This window comes from Acipenser ruthenus, chromosome 22, assembly GCF_902713425.1.
Source record: "Acipenser ruthenus chromosome 22, fAciRut3.2 maternal haplotype, whole genome shotgun sequence".
In the NCBI taxonomy this organism is placed as follows: Eukaryota; Metazoa; Chordata; class Actinopteri; order Acipenseriformes; family Acipenseridae; genus Acipenser; species Acipenser ruthenus.
Window position 1 is genome coordinate 4,743,166 of NC_081210.1, and position 22,883 is coordinate 4,766,048.

Here is a 22,883-nt window from a genome sequence, read left to right on the forward strand (position 1 = left end):
TCATAGTAAAGGAAAAAGGAGCACCTTTAACGTTCAAAAGATTTGAGCAATGGAAATCTTTTAACATTCTTGGGAGGTATAAACTATGCTATGTAATATTTGTAATTAAACACCCTACTGATAGTCTGAGCCTTTCAAATTGATAGGAATGCTTGTTGGAATGGGATGCTGGATTGGATTAATCTAGTGAGCAGAGAGAGGTTAATACAATGACTCAAGGAGTTGGTAGGATGACAAGGCAGTTCAGCTAAATGTTTTCTTGTAATCATTGACTTTTCATGGTGATTTACAGCAAGAAATAAATGCAGCACTTTATCCTCAGAAATTTGTACCTGGGGCCTGATCAAAGCAACTGGGCCAACCAGAACCCAGCAGGGCCTTGAAAAAAAAAAGTTTTAATGAAAACGGAAAATAAAAGGAACATCTGTAAATCAAAATCAATCGAGTAATGAAACAAATACAAGCACTGCAAGGCAGATGTATGTGTTAATTGCGTATGTGTTTGAGGAGGGTAGAGGCAGTTAACCTGGGTAATGAGTCTCACTATATAACACATTCCAGGGAAAACCAATGCAGGACTGGCAGCCAATTTACCAACGTGAAGAGTCACAGAATAAGAAACTGTGTTTACTTAATACACAGCTTCTTTAAAACTAAAACCTGTTAATAAAACTGTATGCCTATGTTTGTAGTTTTTGCATGTTTTATAGTAATTGCCACAGCTGGACTGAATTTATTACATCACCATAGCAAAAGCATTGGACCAAGAAAGTTAAATCATGTTACAAGCACAGCAAAGCACACTCAAGTAAAAACACAACACTTCTGTGCGAATGCAGTGCAAGATAACCAGGCAAATGTAGTACACCAGCAAATCCCAGAAGCAATAATGCGATTCTAATGTAATTGCTACTGTGGTTTCACATGAAGACACGAACCCGCAGGGATTCTTCAGCCTATAGATGTAAAATAAATGAGAAACTGATTTGTTCCAGTTTGGGACACCAGGATTTCTCTGTTCATTCTCCTCTTCTTCTAACTGGCCTGTAGGGTCAAACCTGAAGCAGGCTTTCTACACCACTAAAGCGAACCATTCAACTAAGTACATTCCAATTACATTTTATATTAAAGCCCCCCTGGGTCCCCCACATTCGTCAGTCCCAAGACCTTAACAGAATTTTGCTTGTAATTTCTGTAGGGGTGTGTGTAATATATATATATTGCAAGTGTGAACTGCAACTTTAATTATAAAGCAGCTGCACGACATAAGCTGTTCCCGGCCAACTTCCAGCACGTAATTATTACAGCGCTTGGGGCACCAGCACAGATGCTTTCATGAACTTGATTTTTCATTAATTTGAAATGCGTTGGCATTTATATTTTAACAACCCAAACTAAAACAAAATTATTCGTTACAAGGAAGCCTCAATCTAAAGTTTGCTGCTCCACCACTGCCTCCGATATGAAAGTCAACTCCTCCACCCACTCCCTAGAGGACAAAGTGCTGTTTATTCCACCTTGACCCTAAAGCCATATTTCTATTGCCCAAATCCTATTCTGGAAACCTGTTTGAAAGATCAAGCTGTTCCAAAGAATAACTGCTAAAGGCATATTTGTTGAGGGCTCAGCAAAGAGAAGGACTAGTACATTTAGGTAGAGAAAGCACGTTTGAACCTTAAACTTCTGGCCCATGAGGACCAATCACAATTTCTCCTTTTGAGCAAGGCTTTCTCTCAATAGACATCTTTGCTCTGACACGCCACCACACTTTTCTTTAAGGTATGTATATTTAGCAATGCAAAGTGTTAAAGTTGGTGAGGCTACTGAACTTACTGTATGGCTACACTATTAAAGCAAAGGGCACCGACGCAAAATCCCCATCCTTCTCACTGGTGGCTAGAACAAGAATTCCAAGCAGGAGTATATAGACCACCACCTAGTAAAGATTTAAGGAAGCAAGAACTAATTTTCAGAATTATCTTCTTAGAAAGCTGTTCAGAGTGCATGTCCAATCTATCAAAACTGGAAATGCCTTAGTACCCAGTGTATATAGGAGATTAGGATCTGCAAACAAATAGTACTGGATAACTAAAAATTAAGTACTTGTTAGCAAAATGCCAACCTAGTAAAATAAACATTTACTATAAGGTGGGGTAAACTCACACAAAAAGTTAAATTATTGATTGAAGCACAGAATCTTGACAGCATGCTCAAAAGGAAACAATTCTGTGTGCATCGGTGAAAGAATAACGACACCCAGTGGGCAAAGTGAAACATGCATCCAAGGGCTGAATTTCCTACATTTTTAGTTGGATGACTATCAGCCACTACCTGTGTCATTTGTTCAATCTGAACAGATGTTTGTGAAGTAAGCTGTGCAAATCAAAAGAATGACTTTGGGCAATTAGCAATCAAATCGTAATGATGCCCTCTCTACAAATCAAAACTCCACCACCAGGAGAAATGACAAGCAAGTCAGGTTAGACAATACTATAGGGCTGGCGCCTGTGGACAGCTGTTGCTCACGTTTCACCACCATGAAAAATAAATAAATAAATGACTGAGAAACTGTACTGCCGTCCTACCAGCAAATTATGGCATTACCACCAAGTAATAAGCAAGTATGGTAAAACCCAATTTCAATTCACCAGTGAAAGGATGTGCTATATGTTGGTTTATACACCAGATAGAACTGTCAGCACTCAAGTGATCTGCACCTCTGTATTACAAGCTTCGGCCAACATAGAAACACAGCACACATGCCCTCTGGAAAGCATTTTATTTGCAGGTGCCTTTACATGTTTTAGAAAAAGAATCCCAGGATTTTGCCTCCTGTGTGTTTTCGCCTGGCTTCTTCATGGTCCATGATGCCAGCTGAGGTGGTCAATACAATGTATCTGCAGGACGGAGGACAGAGGGGCAGGTTACACAGTTGCACATCTACAACAACCTTGCATCTACCAACAAGGCATTTTGTCCACACACATTACTGGGCGTTAAGCAGATCATTTTGTCCAGACATATCACTAGGCGTTTAGCAGATCATTTTGTCCTCACCCTACAACACAGAAAAAATACTCGCGAAAACTACACGTTTAAAAGCAAACAATGGAATCTGCTGTTATTTGATGGAGCAGTCCAACCACCCTCTGCCAGCACTATTATAGATATGAATCCCTGCTAAATGGGGCAGAGCCACACAGGAAATGGCACACCCACCAAGACAAGGATCCCATAGTTCTACCCAAAAAACTATGTAGCAGCCTATAGTGCCATAACAGTTCCCGTCCATATGTCCACAGGAAGTTTGCTGAGCAAGCAAGTGTCTGCATCTTGATTTTGGACACTCACCCAAACTGACGAGAAGGTAGCAGGTTGTTCTGCCACTTCTCCAGATCCTTGATTTGAACGTCGAATCGGGGGCTGATGACGCCACACTAGAAAAGACCAAACAAGATCAATTGGATATAATCCTCATCAAACAGCAAAAACCTGTTAACTCCCAACAGGAATCATTGTTTAGCAAATGTATTTGAGGAGTGATGTAATTGGTTTAATTTAGCTATGGTTACATGGGCCATAAGACTGAGCTCCTGCCTAGTCTACATCCCTGTATTCCAGTATCAAAGCCATTCAAGTCAATCAGGCCTCTCTTCAAAAGGACATTATAATTACAGGTTTGCTAAACTATAAAATGCATTACTTACTGTTGTGGATAAATGTAGCCAGCACTCAGTAGCATGATTTGCAGTTTCAGCTACAGATACAATAGGCTCACCTAAACATGACACAGCACCAGAGTGCATAGCATCATTTTTACATCAAAGTCCTTTTCACAAATATTCCACATCACTATACAATTAGGTATGGAAAACCCATGATCAGTGGTACTCAACACTGGTCCGAAAGGGCTGTTCATTTCATTCACTTTTTTTTGGTAAAGAACAAACACACAAAAAAAAGTTGAGTACCATTTTATTCCAGGAATTGTATATAAAATGCAATTACAATGGTCCATGAAGTTATTAAAATTAAACTGCACATGAAAACAGAAGATCCTTGCAGATTTCATTTTTAGCTGTGCTTTGCCCAACCCTTAAAAAAACAAATCAAAATAAATGCTTACCTTGTTTAGTCTGCCTGTGAGATTAACAACAATTTTCCCAGCTCTATGGTCGTCGATAATCTCGAACTCGCCAATATAGCCTGGAAGAAGCAAAGTAAGCGAGTTGGAATATAAAACAAAAAGGATATTCCCACAAGCAACAAGCACTATGAATACGCTGCACCACGAACGCACTTTGGAGATAGGCAACCAGTGGAGTGTTTGAAACCGAAAGCAAAAAGACCAGTCCTCTGCTTCCGAAAGTCTTTACCCAAGTTTGTTTTAACCAAGTCCTACTAGATTATGGCAGCGATCATCCAGGTTCACACATTATATATACTTCTCTCATTATGAGTGCGCTTTGCGCTGAAAAACAGTGCAGAGTTCTTTTTTTGGCTCTTGCTGAAACAAATTAGGTTGGAAACCATTTTGTCTTAAATATATAAATATCTACAAACATTACAAAAAACACCCTTATAAAATGCTCTCTGCTGTATAACTCATATGGAACATTTTTCTACTAAGCAAGTTTGAAATGCATGGAATCAGAAGGTAGTAAATGGTATATATTATGTTTAACTCATGCACATCATAATGCCTGCAAACCAGATAATGTTTAATTTCTACATGTCACTTAGTTCATTGGTTAATCTGTAGTGTGGAAAGCATTAGTGTGTAAATTGCAGCTATAGCCTTCTGGTAGCTGTGCTGTTGTGTATGTTAGGATTTATTTGTGCATACATGAAATTCCTTTGACCTTGCTGTGCAGCTAGCACAACATTTGATAGTAGTGGGTTATCAGGTCCAAGGACCGGGATTGAAACCACAGCAGTATAACACGATTGTCTCACCACATCTCTCCACTGCACTCACCGTGCTTCATCATGACAGTCAGGAAGCGCACGATGACTTTGGAGCAGGGTCGGATCAGAACCTGCCGTTTCCCACGTTTCTCTGCATTGTTGATGCTTTTCAGCGCATCGGCAAGAACGTTCATGCGCACCATGATGCCTGCAGACCAGTCAAATGAAAAAAGGTTACGTTAAAACACCATCACACAATAATGTAACACAGTTACCAGTTGAATACTCCATAGATCAGTGGTTGAAAATGAAGTCCCTGCCCATGTAGAGATCCTACAAAGTTCAATACTTTAACCATATAACCCATTCCCACACATTAGTAATCTGAGTTTTTGACCTAATGACATTAGGAGTGTGTATACATACATATACATACATACATACATACATATATATATATATATATATATATATATATATATATATATATATATATATATATATATATATGCATGCAACAAAAACAGATACAGCAGTAAAAAAAATGCTAGAAAGAACCTAAAGTGTTTGCAACATGCCCGTTTCATGAATGTTACTCTGGTTTTTCAGCCAATTTCAGTTGTATCGATCTATCATGCCTTAGACCCAATCTGAAAGCCATTTGAAAGCACCAGATTTGACCAGATTAAAATACAACAGACAGTGTCCTGACAGCCTGGGCCTATCCAACACTAACTTCAGTAACAACCACCACCTTGCAAACATCTTTTCAGTTCTACACATTTAGAACAGCATAGGCATATAAAACCTAACAGCAAATGTATTTAGAATTTACAAACGCTCACTTTAAACAGATCAAACACGGGGATTGTATCCCAGGTCTGTATTTCTCGACACTCCAGCGTTACAGAACCACCTACACTTAAACTACAGACGGGACACTACACCCCAAATTTAAATGACAGAGTCGGGAACCCAGGTAAGTGCGTCTTAGGTCTGAAAAAAGACCCCAAAACTAAACAAGATCACCATGTGAAAAACGTTAGACAAGGTCTAGCCAAAACAACGCACTGTTTCAAACGCATACGTTTTTGTTTTGTTTTTTTTAATCACATATTCCACTAGTATGACACAAACCACCACATTTGCTCTGTTTTTCTGTGCTTTTCACGGCCCAGGTATGAGACAGAACCACATGAGAAAATCACAGAGCGCTGGAACCAGAGTGAAGGACTGATACCCCGGCTCCGGGAAACATTTTATTTTTAAATCAAAGAACACTTTCTGACCAAACCAAAACTATAAAAAGAGAGGCCTCGTTTTCCGAGTTTACTCTGACAGTAAAAATAGCCCATTAGATGCCAGGATGACTCCGATATTAAAGGGATTGTGAAGGGATAACAGTATTTGTCAACCTTACCAGTTCTGCAATATGGCGGAAAGAGGAAGGAGAAAGGGTTCGCGGGGTGATTTGGGAAATTATGTAATCTCGCGCGATGAAAAAGTGAGAGACGCGCGAACACACGAGAGTTGGGGACTGTGCGGCGTCATCTGATGAAGGGCGGGGTTTGCTTTGTGTAAAATATTTAAAATAGTATCGTCTTTTGGGACAGATTGGTTGAAGTTATTGAATTAGGAGGGTCTGGTCGTATTTAATCGGATCTTTAAAGGGAAGTGCAGTCCTGACCAACATAAACAAGAATAATATAAATAGGCTGGGTTTTTTATTGAATCGGGAAAAGACACGGGTGTTATTTTATAAGTTAGTTGGTGTATTGTCTCTCCATATGCTTATTTTTCTATTTTATTTTTCCTTCTTATAAGAAACATTTTAAAATGTAATTTAGTATTTTGTTTAATTTCTGGAAGTCGCTTTGAATAAAAGCGTCTTCTAAATAATTAAAACAAAATAATTATATCGCAGGTCTGTACTTCTGTAATTTGCAGTTGTGGCCAATGAGATATACTTTTTTATATCTGGGGTTTCTGTAGTTAATAAACAGTTCAATTTAGATAAACGTTGGGAAATATAGTCTGTCTTCATTGTCTGTATTATTCCACCAGTTTTCTTACCAGCAGTATTTGTATTTGTAAACCAGTGTAAAATCTACTATAGGTCTGCCTATGCTAGGAATATCAGGTCTGTTATGATCTTTCCAAGGGTTGGACCCAGAGCATTTATTACATTGGGGACGTCCTCAGTTTCAGACTTACCAGCAGTTCTATAATACCATGCAACAATACTAACCTCTTTATTAACAGCTGTATAAAATCTGCAGCTGGCATTTACTTTTTAAAGGTAACGATGAACGAGAAATTCCCTTAAAAAATGCAGAGGTATAGGAAAATAAGACTGCTGAGTGTAATTAATTTTACTGTTACCGTAAATTACTGAAACAATATACATCCTTGTGATTATACTGCAGTTGCAATGCATTTGCAGCGTCTAGTTTCCCAGTATATAAAGTCTATCCAGTTTAATGTGTGTTCTGTATGATTCTCTGTTGTTTCTGCTTACATTTACCATTGGTTACTAACTATTCAACAGCAAAAATGGCTTTTAAAAAGATTTCTGAAGGGTGATTGGGAGGGAAAGGGAGCTGGGATGCATATTACCGTTCCACTGTAGGCCTTTTAATTCCACATATACAATGCAACTGAAATGCAGTAAATGTGTGATTTATTTAACAATTACGCTCCGCAGTTACTGTCCCAATTTAATGCACCTTAGACCTTTTTGTAGAACAAGTGTGTGTAGTCATTTTTAACTGGTCTCTGTCTCCAGTATTTCTCTGGGACAAGTTTGGGTGGGCTTCAGTTGCCAGCTGTCCCCAGACAGGCACTTTGTTCCTCTCAGCACTACTCTGATCACCACCTGGGCACCGCCAACACAGGGCCAGTGAAGTCCCACAGCCAGGAAGCTTTTGGGGCCAGTATGCTTTTAATAAATTATTGAGATTATTAATCAACTACTATTATTTAATACATCTGTCTAGTATTCAGATACAGATTCATATCAACATATTTATTTGTGACAGCTTTTAGTTCATCTGAATGTTTGACCAGCATGGTTTATCCATACTGCAAAGGCATTTTTTTTTTTTTTTTTTACAATTGTCCACCAGGTGGCACTGTTCACTCATGCCAATAGCAGGAAACATAGGCATTCTGTAGGAGTCCCAAACTTTCAGCCAAATACAAGAGTAATTACTCTTTTTACAGGCAATTTAACCTTAATTGGAGGTAGGGGTGTAGCAATACATGAATGTCACGATATGACACTTATCAAGATTTGCAAGATGTAGGAGTACTTTGTGTGGATTTTTCATTGGAATCAGCTTTTGAGTCCTCAGTTATACTATTGTATATATTTTTTTAAAATAAAATGTAACTTTCAAAGCAAGCATGTCTTTATATTTTAACTTCTACAGATGGACAAAATGTTTAAATTCTTTACAATATTTTATTTCTTCAGCAAGAAGCCAGGAAAAAAAAAAGAAAGTAGAGATTATAATATTGGCAGTCTACAACAAATATACAAAAATAATACCAGAGGCGTACAAGACAGACATTTACAAATCGAGAAAACCAAACTGAGGCCGAAGCACTCGAAACAGAGAAGGGGATCATGTAGATCAGGTCAGAGATAGATTAGCAGAGTCTAACAGGGTTCAGTAAAATACAGCACTATGTTTAAACACAAGTCAGTCATTCATAAAGTACCAGAGGATTATCTTTGTACTTATGTCCAGTTTCTTTAAAAGTTTCAGTGCAACACTTGGTAAAACAAAACAAATACAGAAATATTACACAAATCACACCATAAAACGGGACTAAGACTTATTTCTAACAGAACTGTTGCACCCCAGATCATAGCAACATAAACAGCGCTTTCAAAACAGTCAAGTTTGGAACAAACACATGGTTTTGCTGGAAAGAATCGGTCTGTGCATAATACAAACAGAAGCCTGGCTTTCTGTGCATTTAAATATTTAAAACAATGGCGCATTCCAGTTGAGAACAAGCATTTTGGTTAAAACAGTCAATTTTCTCCCTTGTTTTGGGGGTGGGGGGGTGGAGAGGCACAAATTAAATTGTATTTGTTTGGGGAAACAACTTAACTAATGAACTTTGACATATTAAAAGAGTAAAAAATAGTGGGAGTGGTATCTAACAAAGAGGTCTCCGTCTGCGTTTTCAAAAAGCTCAGTATGTCAAACTATGTGTGTGTGTGTGTGTGTGTGTGCCTCTCCACCCCACCCTGCCCAGTGAAAGGGTTTCTGATTGGAGGAGATTCCATCAAGGCAGAAGCACCTTGTACGGACGATGGTCGGGTTGTCTTTCCTCTCCATTACTCGTTCTTCTTCTCTTTCTGTTTAAGTAGTTTGTTGATCTCCCTCTTTGCCATCCCAAGGTACTTGCTGATAATGCCCTGCTGGTTCAGTCCAGGCAGCAGCAGCAGGAAGCTCACTGACATAGAGAAAGAGGGGGAGGGGGAGTCAACAAAGTGAATCCTCCTTCCAAGAACTAACCCCAGAACTGACCACTATGATTATTTTCATAGATAAATATCTACATAAATGTATTCTGGGGAAACAAGAAACTACTTGAGTGTATGAAGGAAACCCTGTAACTACCATTCTAAGTTGTTAATACTAGGACTACACAACCCTACAGATGTGTTTGCAGCTTTAGAACAGGAAAACAAAGTACACATTTACATTTATTTATTAATTTTTTTAACAAGGGAAACCCCATTTTTATTACACACTGCTTTTTATACAGATAATGGTTTTGCATGAAATGCAGATCTGATATTTTCACAACTCAAAAGGCACATTAATTGATCTTTTCAATCAACCCACATACTATGTTCCTACATTGCATGGTTCTCTGCAGCTTCAAATGCACGGGTTTGCAGCACAGGTAATCAACTTACCAATCAGGTACGTGAGGAAGAGGTTGTGGACCTGCTGTCCAATCCAGGCCATCGCTAACAGAGAGATGATCGCAGACATGAAGTACTGAGAGAGATACAAGGCAAATCCTGATTAACATCCATACACAGGTATTTGCTATGGTATAACTGATAAACTCCAATATTTTAAGTCAAAAGCCAATTTCTTGATTGCAATAATACTATACTAACGTTTCTCACAATATTTAAGTATTTGAAGCCTGTGGTACATGTGCAACAGACTCGAATCTGGCAACTTTCCTTTTAGCTATATTAAAACAATACAAATCACACCCGTCCACACCCAATCCATGTGCAATTCAGTTTTAAGTGCGTGACATACTTGATAAAGAATCCTATAAACCTATCACATTCTTTGCTGTCTCAATGCATTTTTTTTTTTTTTTTTTTTTTAACATGCAGTTACATGTGAACTAGTTGACAGAATGAAATGTAATAGTACCAATGGAGCCCCAGGGGACAGGTCAGGGTGGGGACCGTAAACTTGAGCAACTCAGTTGAACTTCTCACCAAGCTTATCAGCAGCATGGCAGCAGGCAGCACTACACTTTTCATTGCTGCAGCTACAGCAATATCAAGGGTTCACAGAGCACAGGAAGATCGCTAGAATAGGGAACGCGGGTGTTTTACAGCAGTTTAAGTAGCGAGTAGATGGGCAACAACTGCAAAAGCAGAATATCAAGTACCACTTTGGGTTTCTCTTCCTTCAGGGCGAAGATGCGCCTCCACCAGCCCACAACCCTGCGCTGCGTCTTCACCAGGTTCCCACAGATCTCGTGGAAACGCTGCTGCTGCTCAGTGGTCCTGATGGGAAGAGGAGAACATCTTCAATGAATGGCAGAAAGGGGTCATCTTACCTTTCAAAATAAATACCGCCGAAGCCAATAGGCTCCAAGTCAATTTCAATCTTAACCATGTTTAAACCTTGATGTATGTTTTACATGCTTACTGAAACTGATGTACACACACTATTTGGATTACTTCTATTGCACTATGGTAGTCTGCCATAGCCCAAAGGTTGCTTTGCACCTTCAAAATATGGCATGTATGGACAAACACAAGGTTTCAAGTATTTGTCCAAGTAATTCTGGAAACTAAGCGAAAGAGAAAAATAATTTGATCTGTACTGACTGGGGCCCAGGTTAGTGACAGCTGCTCAGTCGCTGCATGACAGGCAAAGCTACAAGATACCTTCAACATCAACTTCCTAGTGCTACACGATATCTTGGGATTTATATCCTACATGGGGGTGGATCATAATCCTGGAATCAAATCCTAAATGTCAAGTGTAGTCCCCCATAAGTAGCTAAATGCCATCGGATCAGTGAATTAAAAAAATATACAAATTAACAGTTGGACTCTGCCCATATGCATCCAACAGCCTTGTGTGTATTTCATTTCTGACCTTGCAGAGTATAAATGCTTTATTTAAATGGGGGAGGGGGGGGGGGGGGAGCAAACAAAGGCATTACAGTGGTGGTGGTTTATGTCTTAAGAAACATTTTTTCCTATGTATGGAAAAATCTGTACTTCTAACACCTCTTGATTCGTTTATCAAGAGACCTGTGTGAGTGCACAGCAGAGAAAGGATTCTCTGAGAATCCGCCGAGTGTATGCTGAACAGTATGTTTAGTTTTTATTTTTATTTTTTTAATTAAAACAACAAAATAGTGAGGAGACATTTCTTTTGGTTTTCCAGCTCACCATTTGTTGGAGCCGAAGATCCTGGGTGCGAGAGTGGGAACAAGGTAGTCAGCTAGGCAGAGGAGCATGACAGCACAAGAAACCCCGGTCAGCACAGACGGGTCCAGATAGTAAATCATCCTGTTAGAGAGGATAGAGATCAAACAGATCAGAAAGCGCCACAGGGATGTCCAACTCTAGCACACAGTAGAAACATCACAAACTGGGGACAGAACATTTGAAATGCATCATAGGTACACTGAGCAACTAGATCCTGGATATTTCCAGTTAGGAAACATGGGGGTGGGGGGTTGGCTTGTTTGTACCAGGTATAGTTCAAGGACATTGTGTAACAAATATGCAATAGATCTACACCTTTTCTTCCCACAGATCAGGGTTGTGTTTCTGGTACCAAGTCAAGTCTCTACTATGACTCATGATCTCCATGAGACAAAAGGTGACTCAGTCATTACCCTAGCAGGTGCAAGGTCACCTAGAATCTGGAGGGAAAGACCACTCCCTTTTAAAGTATTCAAAGCAAAAATATGATTAGTCAGTAGCTGAGATTCTAGTTGCGTGTGTAATGTACAAGTTTCCAAAATGTACAAGATATACATAGCTCTAACATGAACAAGGAAAGAGCACATTTTGATCATTCCATTAGGTAAGGCTATCGTCTACAGTCCACGGGTCTACAAATGTGGAAATGCAATTAGGTGGTAAATATTTAATATTCCACTAAAGCACAAGATGAATATTTTGAAATGTGTTCAACACTGGTTGGTAATCCCAACGCCTCCGCCCTCACTCACAGGAAGACTGCAGACACAACTCCCATCAAGGCAGCAGGAAACCAGGGCTTCACCCATCGCAGGACCCGATCCCCAGCCAGGATCACCTCTCCCCAGCCTTGCAGCTGCTCCTCCAGCTGAGCAGTCTCCTGTGCCTGGGAGGAAGAAACAGACATGGCAAAATCTGCTGATTTTCTGTTTTCTGCTCCCTTACTTGCATCAAAATGGGTCTTTACAACTAGGTAGAGGACTAAATATACATTACATCAACCTCACATCATTTAACATCCAGTATTTAACGACCTGAAATGGATGGCCCTATTCTATTCACACTAAAAAGTGATACCACTACACTGTAGATTAACTATATATTTTTATTATTTTTAATGTACAAGTGTGCATAATTAACGCGTTACTTAAACCGCCACTGGAGCAGCCGATTAATTCTGCTGGTACAGCAAAACAAAATCTCAACAAGACAAGGACTGTCAGCTCTACCGCAGGGCGGGTATTGAAAGTGCATTCAGCGTTCAGATATTCTGAGCATTTTTTCTCATATAAAATGACTAAGTTCTGCAATGTGTGTGTATCAACACAGGTTTATAGCTGCGTTCTAACGAATATGCAAACACAAAGGCTGCAAAGACTAAAGCAAAAAATGACAAAAAACCAACTACCCAGTTTTATTTCTTGTTTCAATAAAGCGCATTTTTTTTATCGTACATCTTAAGGAATGGTGTAAACGTACGTAATGGATAACCAACACAATACCGTGCATCATAGCATTTACATTGTTTGCAACACTAGAATGGATTACCTACGCCGTGTATTATCAAATCAGCCATTTGTACTGCGGTGTACTGCGTCCATACGCTATCCCTACCGCTGCCTAGTAGAAGTATAGTACACATCCACATATAAGCTACTTTAAATTTTAATTTCGATAAATCACAACCTCACAAGACACCATTTTACCCTCCTATCAATCAGGCGGTGTCGCGATCGTTTTTGCTGCAGCGCCCTGACCCATTTAAAGATGGAAGAACAGGATTTATACATACACACTCCCCGCAGAACTGCGGTACAGCCGTCAGAGTTGTCTACATTCAAACGTAAATAATTCAAAGGTATGATCAAGTATTAGTAATAACGTAAACACAATTTAAAACAAACACACACACCCAAAAAAAAATATTGACCTTGTGTCCTATTATTTTTTGTAAAGCCGCAAAATATCTCATACAAACCTAAATGTATCGCTGAAGGACTAAAAATTATACTAAGTACAAAAACAACTGGGATTACGGTACGCAATAAGCCGCAAACGAAAAAATAATAATAATTTAATGACTGAAATATCACCACTTACCAGAACGTTAGCACTTTTATTGTCTCCCTCTGCCATACCTAAACGTTAGATACGTTTTAAACTTATAATACAAATAAATATATTAACGTATTTCTAACACAACCGTGTTTGTCTCAGCAGTCTTCTCAACAAAAACACACCCTATTATCTCTCCCCAGCACCTGCTACGCGCAAAAAAACAGGCATATCAGTCCTTTATATAGACGCGGGGGGCGTACTTACGCCAAACACATGGCTCGCTGGGAAATGTAGTTCTCTTTCTCACGTACTACTGTCCTTTGCGGAGGTAAATCACGTACCGTAAAGACTACAGTTACCAATAATCCCGTTTTGCACCGCGGGGCGTGTCGGCAATTTTTTTTTTATATTGTTTTTTAGACAACACCAGTCAGTTGAATTTAGGTAGGCGTATGACTGTTTTTTTTTTTTTTCTTAAACTAGATTTTAACCAGTGTAACCAGTACTGGGATTTCCAACAAAATACCTGGCATGCCAAGAAATAAGACACTGAGAAAGGTTAGTTAGAGCACTGATTGCACAAACAGTACCTAACGATCAATCTCAAGGGGACAAACTGAAACAACTGCTTAAGTTGTAGCTGTGATAAATGGGCTACTGTCCATCTCACAATGAATAGGCACCTGGTGGAATCCACACCTAACATGTGACAGGTGTGGTCAGCCAATGTGTTTTCATTGGGGGTAGTTCATCTCCAGTAGGAATACTGCTGCTAGGAACTGTAACCAGACTATTTTCATAGTGTTTTTACACATTTAAGCCCGACTAAACCTAAGAGAGGGCCATGTTTGGAAAGAGGGGGCAGGAAAGCTTTTGAGTGAAGAACATTCCAACTAGACCAGCAATTTTCATAAACAGAAAACACATTCTTAAAACAGTTTTTGAAAGCTTGGAAATCAATGAGAATTTGCCTCATTTATGGAGAGTAAATGATCACATTGTGCAAATTAAGCTGCAGGATCCCAGTGGACAAGCAAGACAGCTTAGAATTGTAAGAAATTGGTCATTTGGCAAGTCTGTTTAAACAAGACTGCCAGTAAAGGCAGAGTGTACTCACAGTTTCTGCTGCGACAGTGTCTGTTACTTCAGCGAATGTGAGCTGGTTGCAGCTTCAGTACCCACCTCACCTCCCCTCCCCTCCCTGCGCAGGTACTCCTTTACCTTACTTAAAACCCAATAATTTCATGTCAATTATATTTCCAGGACCAAATACTCCGTATTAATTTGGATAGCTCTCAAATCCCCAAAATATAGTCTTGAAAATTTGCCGTTAGCTCACTAATCACCAGTACCAACAGCCGGACAACCTTGAAAGGATCAGGCAAAGCTGGAAGAGTGTAAAAAGGGTGTAAAAGTGAACACACCAGCTCTTAAAATCTTTGATTTATTTATGCATTAAACAAAATAATAAAATCTTTGACAAACAACAATTTGCACCTTCACCAAAACATCACTTTATTATTACATTTTCCACAAAGAACGGGATGGATGTAGATTAGTAAAACTAAAGCTAATGGGTTATTATATAGCAGTAATGGTGCATTGCTCCACTGGCACACAGTCGGATGGGTGTTGGAATCCACTTTTTCTACAACAGAATTTCAAAAAATAGGAGGGGAAGGAAAAATAAATATTAAAAAAGTCATAAGTGACTACAAGATACAAAATCAGGAGAAAGGGGCGGGGGGAAAAAAAGAGATTTATGAACTAGTCTTTAGTCCAAAAAATCTTTTAGAATAATCTTTTCAAATTAGCCCAATCTGTTTACAAATAATCCTGTATTTAATTATTTTCCATCTCTAAAAAAAAATAAATAAAAAGCTCCACTAAATTGATGTTCGAGACTTGGCACAGAGGCAAGTCCACAGTGAAATATTGATGTCACAAGTTAGTGGCACATTGTGGCAAATATTTTTTCTATTTAAATTATTACTACGACTACTACTATTACAATTATTAACCTAAAACATATTTTCACCCAAGCTTGGACTGTGAACAAACTAATGGTGTTTGTTTTATTATTATACATTTTTTTTGCCGTTTAAAAAGAAAAAGGTCTCTTCATTTCCAGTAGTGGTGAAAATAAACGAAATGGACGAATGGCATTTTTTTTCTAAAGAAGTCCTCTGTGACATCTGTCTGCAGTCTGCTTGAAGGCTCTCTCAAGCTTCCCAGTCTCCAACATCTCAGTTGGGCTCCAGGTGGCAACCAACCAGCTCTGTTACCAGGCAACGTAGATAATAAAAAAAAAAATCGCTGGACCAGAAGATGTGTAAAGAGGCTCCGAAGAGGTTTGGTTTTCATTTATTTAAATCATTTTTTGTTACAGTATCATTTTCCAGAAGCGTGCACAAGGTCCAATGGATGTTGGGTATCCATATTTCTGCTTTAAGGGTAGAAGGAAACAAAATTGGGGTCGAGAAATCCCCTTTCCTGCAAAATCCCTGCAGTGAATCATTTCTGCATGTTCTTGGAGTCCAGAAGAGATGTTTATTTTTTATTATTGGAGGGGGTGCTCAGGCTGGGCGCCCATCTCCACCCCCACTGTCACCCCCCACATCCTAAGGAGAGGAGTGCAGACCCATTCTTTATGTTAGCTGGATCGCCGGGTGCAGCTGTGCTACGGGATCCGGTGTGGGCCTCAGGGAGGATCACTTGCCCCCCTCCCCCTCCCCACACTGCTCGGCGGCTCATACGCCCCAGACCGAGTGGATTCTGGTAGATTTCTGCCCTGCTGGACCATAGAGATCTGCTGGCTTCACATTCACACCCATGCTGTCCACCCTTCATATAGCTGGGCGAGGTTATCCACATTTGTAGCTTCCTTGATCACATAATCCACCTGTAGGGCAGAGAGAACAGGAAGAAGAGTAAGGTCTAACAAAGAAAGATGCAGCTTGTCTCCCATCTGTAGTTTTACTCCTAGACCTAGAACCAGTGATGTGATTAAACAAAAAAAATAAATAAATAAAATAAATCGGCTAGATTTTTACCTGCTCTGCCACACTCATCCTCCTGTTGGGATCCACATCTCTTCCCTCCAGTTTTGCCTTCACTCGTTTCCACACACTCACAGCATACGAATTCCGCTCCTGCACAGCTACAGAACAGAACAGAACAGATACAGCAGGGAGGTCAGCGACAAGGCAAAAGGTGCTGCTTCTTGCACAAATACAGCAAGCAAAAGGCAGACATGCATTGACAACTGGTTTGCATACCTCTCCCCGTTTTGGGGTCACGCACAGCTCTCTTGGGACTGGGAGCCAGTCCTTTGCTGGTGAGTAGCAGGGTGCTAGGTGGGGTGTCTGCCGGGGTGTCCAGGTTTCTCAGAAGCGGTTTGCGAGCATTCTGAGACATGCTGTCTGGCTGAGTCTTCGGAGCGCTACAGCGCACAGCTGGAGACGGAAGGGTGTGGAGACAGCGTGTGAATTTATATAGACAGAGCACCTGCATCTCAGGGAAGCAGCACATGCTCCACTATATATAGTAGGGTTGACATTAGAAAATGGAAAGAATATTTATTAACTGATTAGTCAGCAGCAGGTCCAAATACCAATGAAGTCTGATTGAAAATGCCCTACCTGCAGCAAAGCTGGTCTGCATCCCAGAAGCCGTGGGGCTGGCACAGTCACTCGCTCGCTCAGTCACCAGAGGCGATGCAAAGCCTACCAGCCCGTTGTAGATCCTGCTTAAAAAAAGAGAAAGTGAGGTGAGCACTGTGAATGGTCCTGCTTCTGAAGAACAAAGTGGGTTTAATTCAGAAAATACGAGCAAGAAAGATCCAGTCAATTCTTAGAAATCTTAAACTTAAAACACAGGGAAACAATATATTTACTATGGCGTTTCCTGAAAAAGGTCTATAGTACATCAGGGTCTAAGACCCTTGTGTCTGTACCCACATCTGGCTCTGCGATTTGAGCTCCTTCAGAGTGGGTGGGATCTCCTGCAGCAGCTCCACCTGCTCCTGGCTGCGCAGCTGCCCTGTGGACTGCACCACAGTGAACAGCACAATCTGGACGTTGTCTTGCCACGCCTTGTACTCCGACAAGAACTGCCGCACACTGCCCTCGTATGTGATCTCTTCACCTTCTGCAAGAGCATTCTCTTCGTCCTGAAAGATGGAGAGCACCACTGTCAGACATCACCCAGTGTCAGAAAGGAGCGAGAGCCACATCAGTGTTTTTAGCGTGTCCTTACCTTGGCCATGGCCCTCAGCAGGTGCTTGACATCACCGAGCTGCCGGTTGTGGCTGGACAGGATGCTCTTGATGGCGTCGACCAGCCCCTGCAGGCTCTCCGAGACGCACTCTATGTGCTGCTCCCGCTCTGCCTGCATCGATCTCCGAGTGGACATCTCCTGGGTCAACTGTTTCTGGGCGCATGCCAGCCAATCAGGGGCACCAATCGGCAGGTCAAGTCCAGGACTCTGCACACCAAAAAAAAAAAAAATCACAAACATTACCTCCTGTGCTTAACAATATAGCAGTGCGGCTACTGAAGTTTACTAAACCTCCACTTGCTACCTTGAGACATTTTGAACAAATGTCTCTATTCAGCACTACTATTGCCAATTTAACTGATTTCATCACCTACTTATGGAGCAAGTTAAGACTTACCAGCCTATTAAGGAGGCGCAGCTCCAGCGGCGAGACAGAGCTGCTAAACTGCACTGCGAAGGAGCAGGTGGCCTGGCATCTCTTGAGCAGTTCGAAGAGCGCCGCGTCCATGCCGAGAGCCTCAGGAGTGCGCGTTCGCAGGCTCTCAAAGTTCAGGATGGTGCTGCACAGGAACGTCACCTGGTTGGTGCGCTGTCCCTCCTTCATGACCAGCGATCGCCGCTCACTAATGGTCGCCTCGAAATCCTGCAGCACGGGAGCCAGTGCAGGGTTTGCTCCCCCTGCCCACTTCAACCGTTGCTCGATACTGCCTTCTAGTGATGCCAACTTCTCCTGCGTCAGGAAAAAGAAATCCCAACTCAAATACTGACACCAAATACAATACAAAACAGTTTGTTTAAACACATTCTACAGTTCATAACAGACAAATGCATAAAAAAAAAAGAAAAAGGCTACAGTACACCAACACAGATCCTTCTCTTAATGTGCACTTTAACAATCAAGTACAGCTGGCTTCTTACCTGCACGTTGGCAATGGAAGCTTCAACCTGACTGAGCGCATGCAGCTTCTTCTTCATGTTGCCAAGGATGGCAGAGCGTGGTGGCGGGCTAACTGTCATTGCTTGGTTCCGAGTTCCTAGGATGTCTTCATGCTGCCACTGTGAATTTGAGAGCAGCAGTTAGTGAGGTACAGTTAACAGACCTAAATGCCCATGTTCCTGAATGGTGTACAGTTTTGCAGCTAGTATTGCATTCTGTGAATGCGTGATTTACCTGGAACATGGCGATGTGGAGCTGTGCTCTCTGCAGGATGACCTTACAGGCTTCGATGTTGGTCTCCAGGCGGCGCACCAGGTCCAGTTTCTTCCAGGCCGCATCGTAGGAGCTGGCCAGGACAGTGGCTCTGTTGAGGAGGAGCTGCGACAGCCGTCCGGCCTGCACTCCCTGCTCCACTGCCTTCTTACACAGGTCATCCAGTGACACCTTGCCCTCTGCCCCAAAATCCTTGGCCTCCACCTGGGCGATGAGGTCCATGCCCAGGGCGCTCAGTGCGCTGCACAGTGCCAGTCCCAGTGCCTGTGTGGGTAGCCCCATCAGCAGCTGTCTGACAAAGTCTGCTGTGAATGACTTGATGGGTCGTACCATCTGGTCCTCATTGACAACGGCAGTGTTGCGATACAGGGGCTTCACCTGGACCAACAACACTGGGCCATTCGGGGCGCCAGGCTCATCTGTAGGGGATGGGCACGCTCCTGAGAGAGGAAGGAAAGAAACATTGAATGTCCTTTTCCTCATTCATGATAGAGTAACTTTATACCGCGTAACCTCCAGAACAGTCTACCACTTACCAGATAGTGTCTGTGCGAAGGATCCGCAGAGCCGGAAGAACTCACGGATGGTCTGCAGCCTCTTCAGGAAGAAGATCTCCTCCAGGACCTGCCGGTGTCGAGCACTGTCGAAGAAGTTCACCTGTGCTGCCCGCGCCTCCCGTATCACATCGATCTTCTGCCAGGCAGGGGGTACTTCCATCTTGTTGAGCTGGGGGTGAAAAACAGGGCTATGGGACACAGCATTGCAACACTAGGACAGTGTTTGAGAGACCCTCAATATTACAAAACGCAGTATGCTAATGTATTAAGCTTTGAATCTACACATGCATCACCGGCATTATGAAAAGTTTCTATTTACAGACTGCCTTTAGTAGCCTGCCAAGTAGCAAATCAAGTCTGACATGCAAATGCAGCATTACCTTTTCAGTCAGGAGTCCAAAGGCTGTTTCCAGCTGAGCAAACATCCCATCAAAGGCCACCAGTAACATCTGGCCTGCACTCATCTTGGGTGTGTCCTGCACCGAGCCCCGCAGGTTGCGAGGCTGGATCAGCTCAGAGTACTGGGCTCGCAGCATCCTGAAACACAGGGCGGCAGTCGAGACTCTTTCCATACCAAAATGTTGCAGACAACTCAGGATGTCTGATCGTGGCAGTGTAAAAATCATTGGTTAGGAAAAAAGTGTTTGTTTGGTAAAGGACTTTGATTGCAATATATGTATTAATTCATATAGTAGCTGTAGTTCATTTAGGGGAACCGCTCATGCCAACAGTTATTAAACGTATGCAGACCTCTAATGGACTCATGGGCACAGCCATTGTGAAATCATTCCAATTCTATCATTTTATTCATATTGTCCACTGTTTACCTGGTGACATCAAGGTAGTGGGAGTCTGCCTCCTCCTCCAATCCCATGGTGGCATTGCGGAGGTGTGTCTGCAGCGCCTCGCCCAGCCCCTGAAGGGAGATCCCGTCTGCGTTCTGCTCAATCAGAGTGTCCAGCTCAGCCAGCATACTCTCCAGGGTGCTCTCTCCCTTCATCATGCAGCGCAGAGCCTCTGGGAAAATGATCTGTCGGAAATTGGTGTTCAGCTCCTGTGGAGAAAAAGAAAAAAAAAAAATTCAAAATCTGAAGCATTGCACCTTCAGCTTGCACCACTAGTATAGAAACCAATTGCTATGTTCTATTTTAGCATATGTACAGACTTGGCGGGGCAGTCTGTGAGCGCACAATCACATCCTTAACTGCACAACTTAGATAGTTCAATCACTAATTACATATTCCACCTGCAAACACCTACTGTCGAGGAAGGCAATTACCTGCAGACAGGTGTATACTCCATTGGCCAGGTAGACAGCCCGGGCGGTCTCAGAAGGGCTGGGAATGTCCAGGTCGTGTGGCAGGAGTTGGCACTGCTGCAGCAGCTGTACCAGACAGGCCACGTTCCCACTCATGCTGCACAGCTCCTCCAGAAACCAGGCTCCATCTCGGGATGTCAGCTCCACCAGCTGCTCCCCCGCACTTGCCGCTGCTCCTTCCATCACCAGGTTACGCCTTCAAGAGACATGTCATGACACCCTTAGAATCTCCCAAGGCAACTGGCTCCATTCAATTTGCTACTCTTATACTCTTACAGATTGGCTCCACCTTCGACAACTTCGTCTTTGCTGGATAAGTAATGCCAAAGTTAAAATGGGAAATAGGTAATCAACATTTATTTTAGTTACACGCAAGGTGCGTCTAAAATATTAAATAGTTTTCTTTAGAAAACATATACATTTCTCCAATTGTCCTTGTACAGTGTATTCCATAAGTATGTGAATGCAAATTACATAGAGTTTTCTATTGTACTAAATATGCTGTAGACTGAGACGATGGCTGACCTGGTGAGTGTGCAGAGTGCGGAGACGAGTATTCCAGCCAGGCTGAGGGAGCCCAGCTCTCCATTCTCATGCAGGAACACAGTGATGCAGCGCTCAATCTCCTGCAGCTGCTCCTCGCACACCAGTACACTGGCACCTTCTGCCTTCAAGCGCTCTGCTTGCCGCAGCAGCCGCGAGTTTGTGTCAGCCGTGTGGTGCTGCAGTGTCATTTCAGTGCTAGATAGGAACTGACAGGTGGAAGGAGGTGGCTGGGCTGTATACTGACTCTCATATCTGCAAGAACAGACACAGATACATTTTTTTTTTTATTACAGGAATGACAATTCAGATTTGCATCTCATTTTTTACACTAGTCCTGGAAAATGACAGCAGCTTCTAAATCATACTCTTACAATGAAGAGTAAAATGGCAAAATAAGCAATGACGATTAATAGAACAGTCACTAATAACACGTTAAAATTACAGTTAATCCTTACACAAAAACAAAGTATATCACCTGTCAAATCCCCTGCAAGCACACTTACTTGCAATAGATGGCCTGGCAGTGGTCTACAGTCATGTCACAGATCAGCTCCTCCATCCACTGCTTCCAGGCGTGAGCACGATGGCGGAGGAAGACAGCACAGGGGTACAGCAGGGCCACAGTGGCGTAGCTGTGCAGGTGCTCAAGGCAGCCACGCAGCAGGGAGCGTCTTTGCTGGAACAGCGCTCCCACCTCCCCTTCCAGCTGCTCACACTGGCCGATAAGGTGTGCCTGGCCAGCATTCTGGAGGAAGGCTGTGGCAGGAACATAACTGGGTGGGCCTGAGAAATAAAAAGACACACACACACAAACTCATTATAACATATTGATTTATGGAGTCAAAACCCCTATTCCAAACTGGGTATGTGGCTAGTTTCAAAATACCCCAATTCTAATTGTGGACTACCTTACCTAAGGTAACAATTGGCAGTTCAAGGTTAGTGCTTAGGGGTCTGTGAAACCAGAGGATTTTGTATTGCAGTACATTTTAGCAAGTGAATTAAGTTTAAACACCTCATCCCAAAACAAGTCACCAATATTACTTCATAGGCAACAGATGGTTCAGATCAGAATCCCAGTTGACACAGGATGGAGCCCTTACCCAGGTCGATGGGGCTGCTTATCTCCTGAAGAAGGCTGGCAAGCTGTGTTGCCTCCATACTAGCAAAGGCAGCCTGGTACTGGGAGATCCACAGATCGAAATCTGAAAGCTTCAATTGGATCGCCTCCTGGACCGCAAGCTCCCGCGACTGCAGTTGAGTGTGCTCAGAGTACCTGGGCAGGGA

General features: G+C 42.1%; 3 protein-coding genes across 3 annotated transcripts in view; all 3 read right to left on the reverse strand.

Annotated features, from left to right (window-relative positions):
- Positions 1-2,762: 2,762 nt before the first annotated feature.
- On the reverse strand, positions 2,763-6,423 carry LOC117431386 (small ribosomal subunit protein uS8). Its single transcript, XM_034052256.3, has 5 exons — positions 6,329-6,423; positions 4,979-5,116; positions 4,127-4,206; positions 3,352-3,437; positions 2,763-2,897 (listed from the first exon to the last, which is right to left on the reverse strand). The coding sequence occupies exons 2-5, from the start codon at positions 5,109-5,111 to the stop codon at positions 2,804-2,806; spliced, it is 393 nt and encodes a 130-aa protein (XP_033908147.1). The 5' UTR covers positions 5,112-5,116; positions 6,329-6,423; the 3' UTR covers positions 2,763-2,803.
- Positions 6,424-8,300: 1,877 nt separating this feature from the next.
- On the reverse strand, positions 8,301-13,917 carry LOC117431196 (ADP-ribosylation factor-like protein 6-interacting protein 1). The gene is made up of 6 exons (XM_034051908.3): positions 13,730-13,917; positions 12,382-12,515; positions 11,591-11,710; positions 10,573-10,690; positions 9,848-9,932; positions 8,301-9,378 (listed from the first exon to the last, which is right to left on the reverse strand). Exons 1-6 carry the CDS (start codon positions 13,763-13,765, stop codon positions 9,260-9,262), a joined length of 612 nt encoding a protein of 203 aa, XP_033907799.1. The 5' UTR covers positions 13,766-13,917; the 3' UTR covers positions 8,301-9,259.
- A 1,200-nt stretch (positions 13,918-15,117) lies between these two features.
- LOC117431505 (serine/threonine-protein kinase SMG1-like) overlaps positions 15,118-22,883 on the reverse strand; it is a 30,542-nt gene continuing 22,776 nt past the window's right edge. Inside the window, exons 47-62 of the mRNA XM_034052473.3 lie at positions 22,700-22,872; positions 22,100-22,379; positions 21,576-21,848; positions 21,012-21,246; positions 20,560-20,786; positions 20,113-20,269; positions 19,712-19,901; positions 19,137-19,615; positions 18,884-19,021; positions 18,363-18,695; positions 17,945-18,172; positions 17,647-17,858; positions 17,329-17,432; positions 16,966-17,142; positions 16,741-16,847; positions 15,118-16,589 (exon numbers count right to left, since the gene is read on the reverse strand). Coding sequence (XP_033908364.3) covers positions 16,512-16,589; positions 16,741-16,847; positions 16,966-17,142; positions 17,329-17,432; positions 17,647-17,858; positions 17,945-18,172; positions 18,363-18,695; positions 18,884-19,021; positions 19,137-19,615; positions 19,712-19,901; positions 20,113-20,269; positions 20,560-20,786; positions 21,012-21,246; positions 21,576-21,848; positions 22,100-22,379; positions 22,700-22,872 — 3,391 coding nt within the window. The 3' untranslated portion in view covers positions 15,118-16,511. The remainder of the gene's footprint in view (positions 16,590-16,740; positions 16,848-16,965; positions 17,143-17,328; positions 17,433-17,646; positions 17,859-17,944; positions 18,173-18,362; positions 18,696-18,883; positions 19,022-19,136; positions 19,616-19,711; positions 19,902-20,112; positions 20,270-20,559; positions 20,787-21,011; positions 21,247-21,575; positions 21,849-22,099; positions 22,380-22,699; positions 22,873-22,883) is intronic.

What these genes read in the sequence shown, in the direction of transcription:
- LOC117431386 (XM_034052256.3), bottom strand. Translation starts at nt 5,111, where the DNA reads ATGGTGCGCATGAACGTTCTTGCCGATGCGCTGAAAAGCATCAACAAT. An exon ending in GACTGTCATGATGAAGCACG is followed by an intron (nt 4,207 to 4,978) that starts GTGAGTGCAGTG and finishes TGCTTCTTCCAG; the next exon opens with GCTATATTGGCGAGTTCGAG. An exon ending in TCACAGGCAGACTAAACAAG is followed by an intron (nt 3,438 to 4,126) that starts GTAAGCATTTAT and finishes GGTCTTTTCTAG; the next exon opens with TGTGGCGTCATCAGCCCCCG.
- LOC117431196 (XM_034051908.3), bottom strand. Translation starts at nt 13,765, where the DNA reads ATGGCAGAGGGAGACAATAAAAGTGCTAACGTTCTG. An exon ending in ATAAAAGTGCTAACGTTCTG is followed by an intron (nt 12,516 to 13,729) that starts GTAAGTGGTGAT and finishes TCTTCCTCCCAG; the next exon opens with GCACAGGAGACTGCTCAGCT. An exon ending in ATCTTCGGCTCCAACAAATG is followed by an intron (nt 10,691 to 11,590) that starts GTGAGCTGGAAA and finishes TCTTCCCATCAG; the next exon opens with GACCACTGAGCAGCAGCAGC.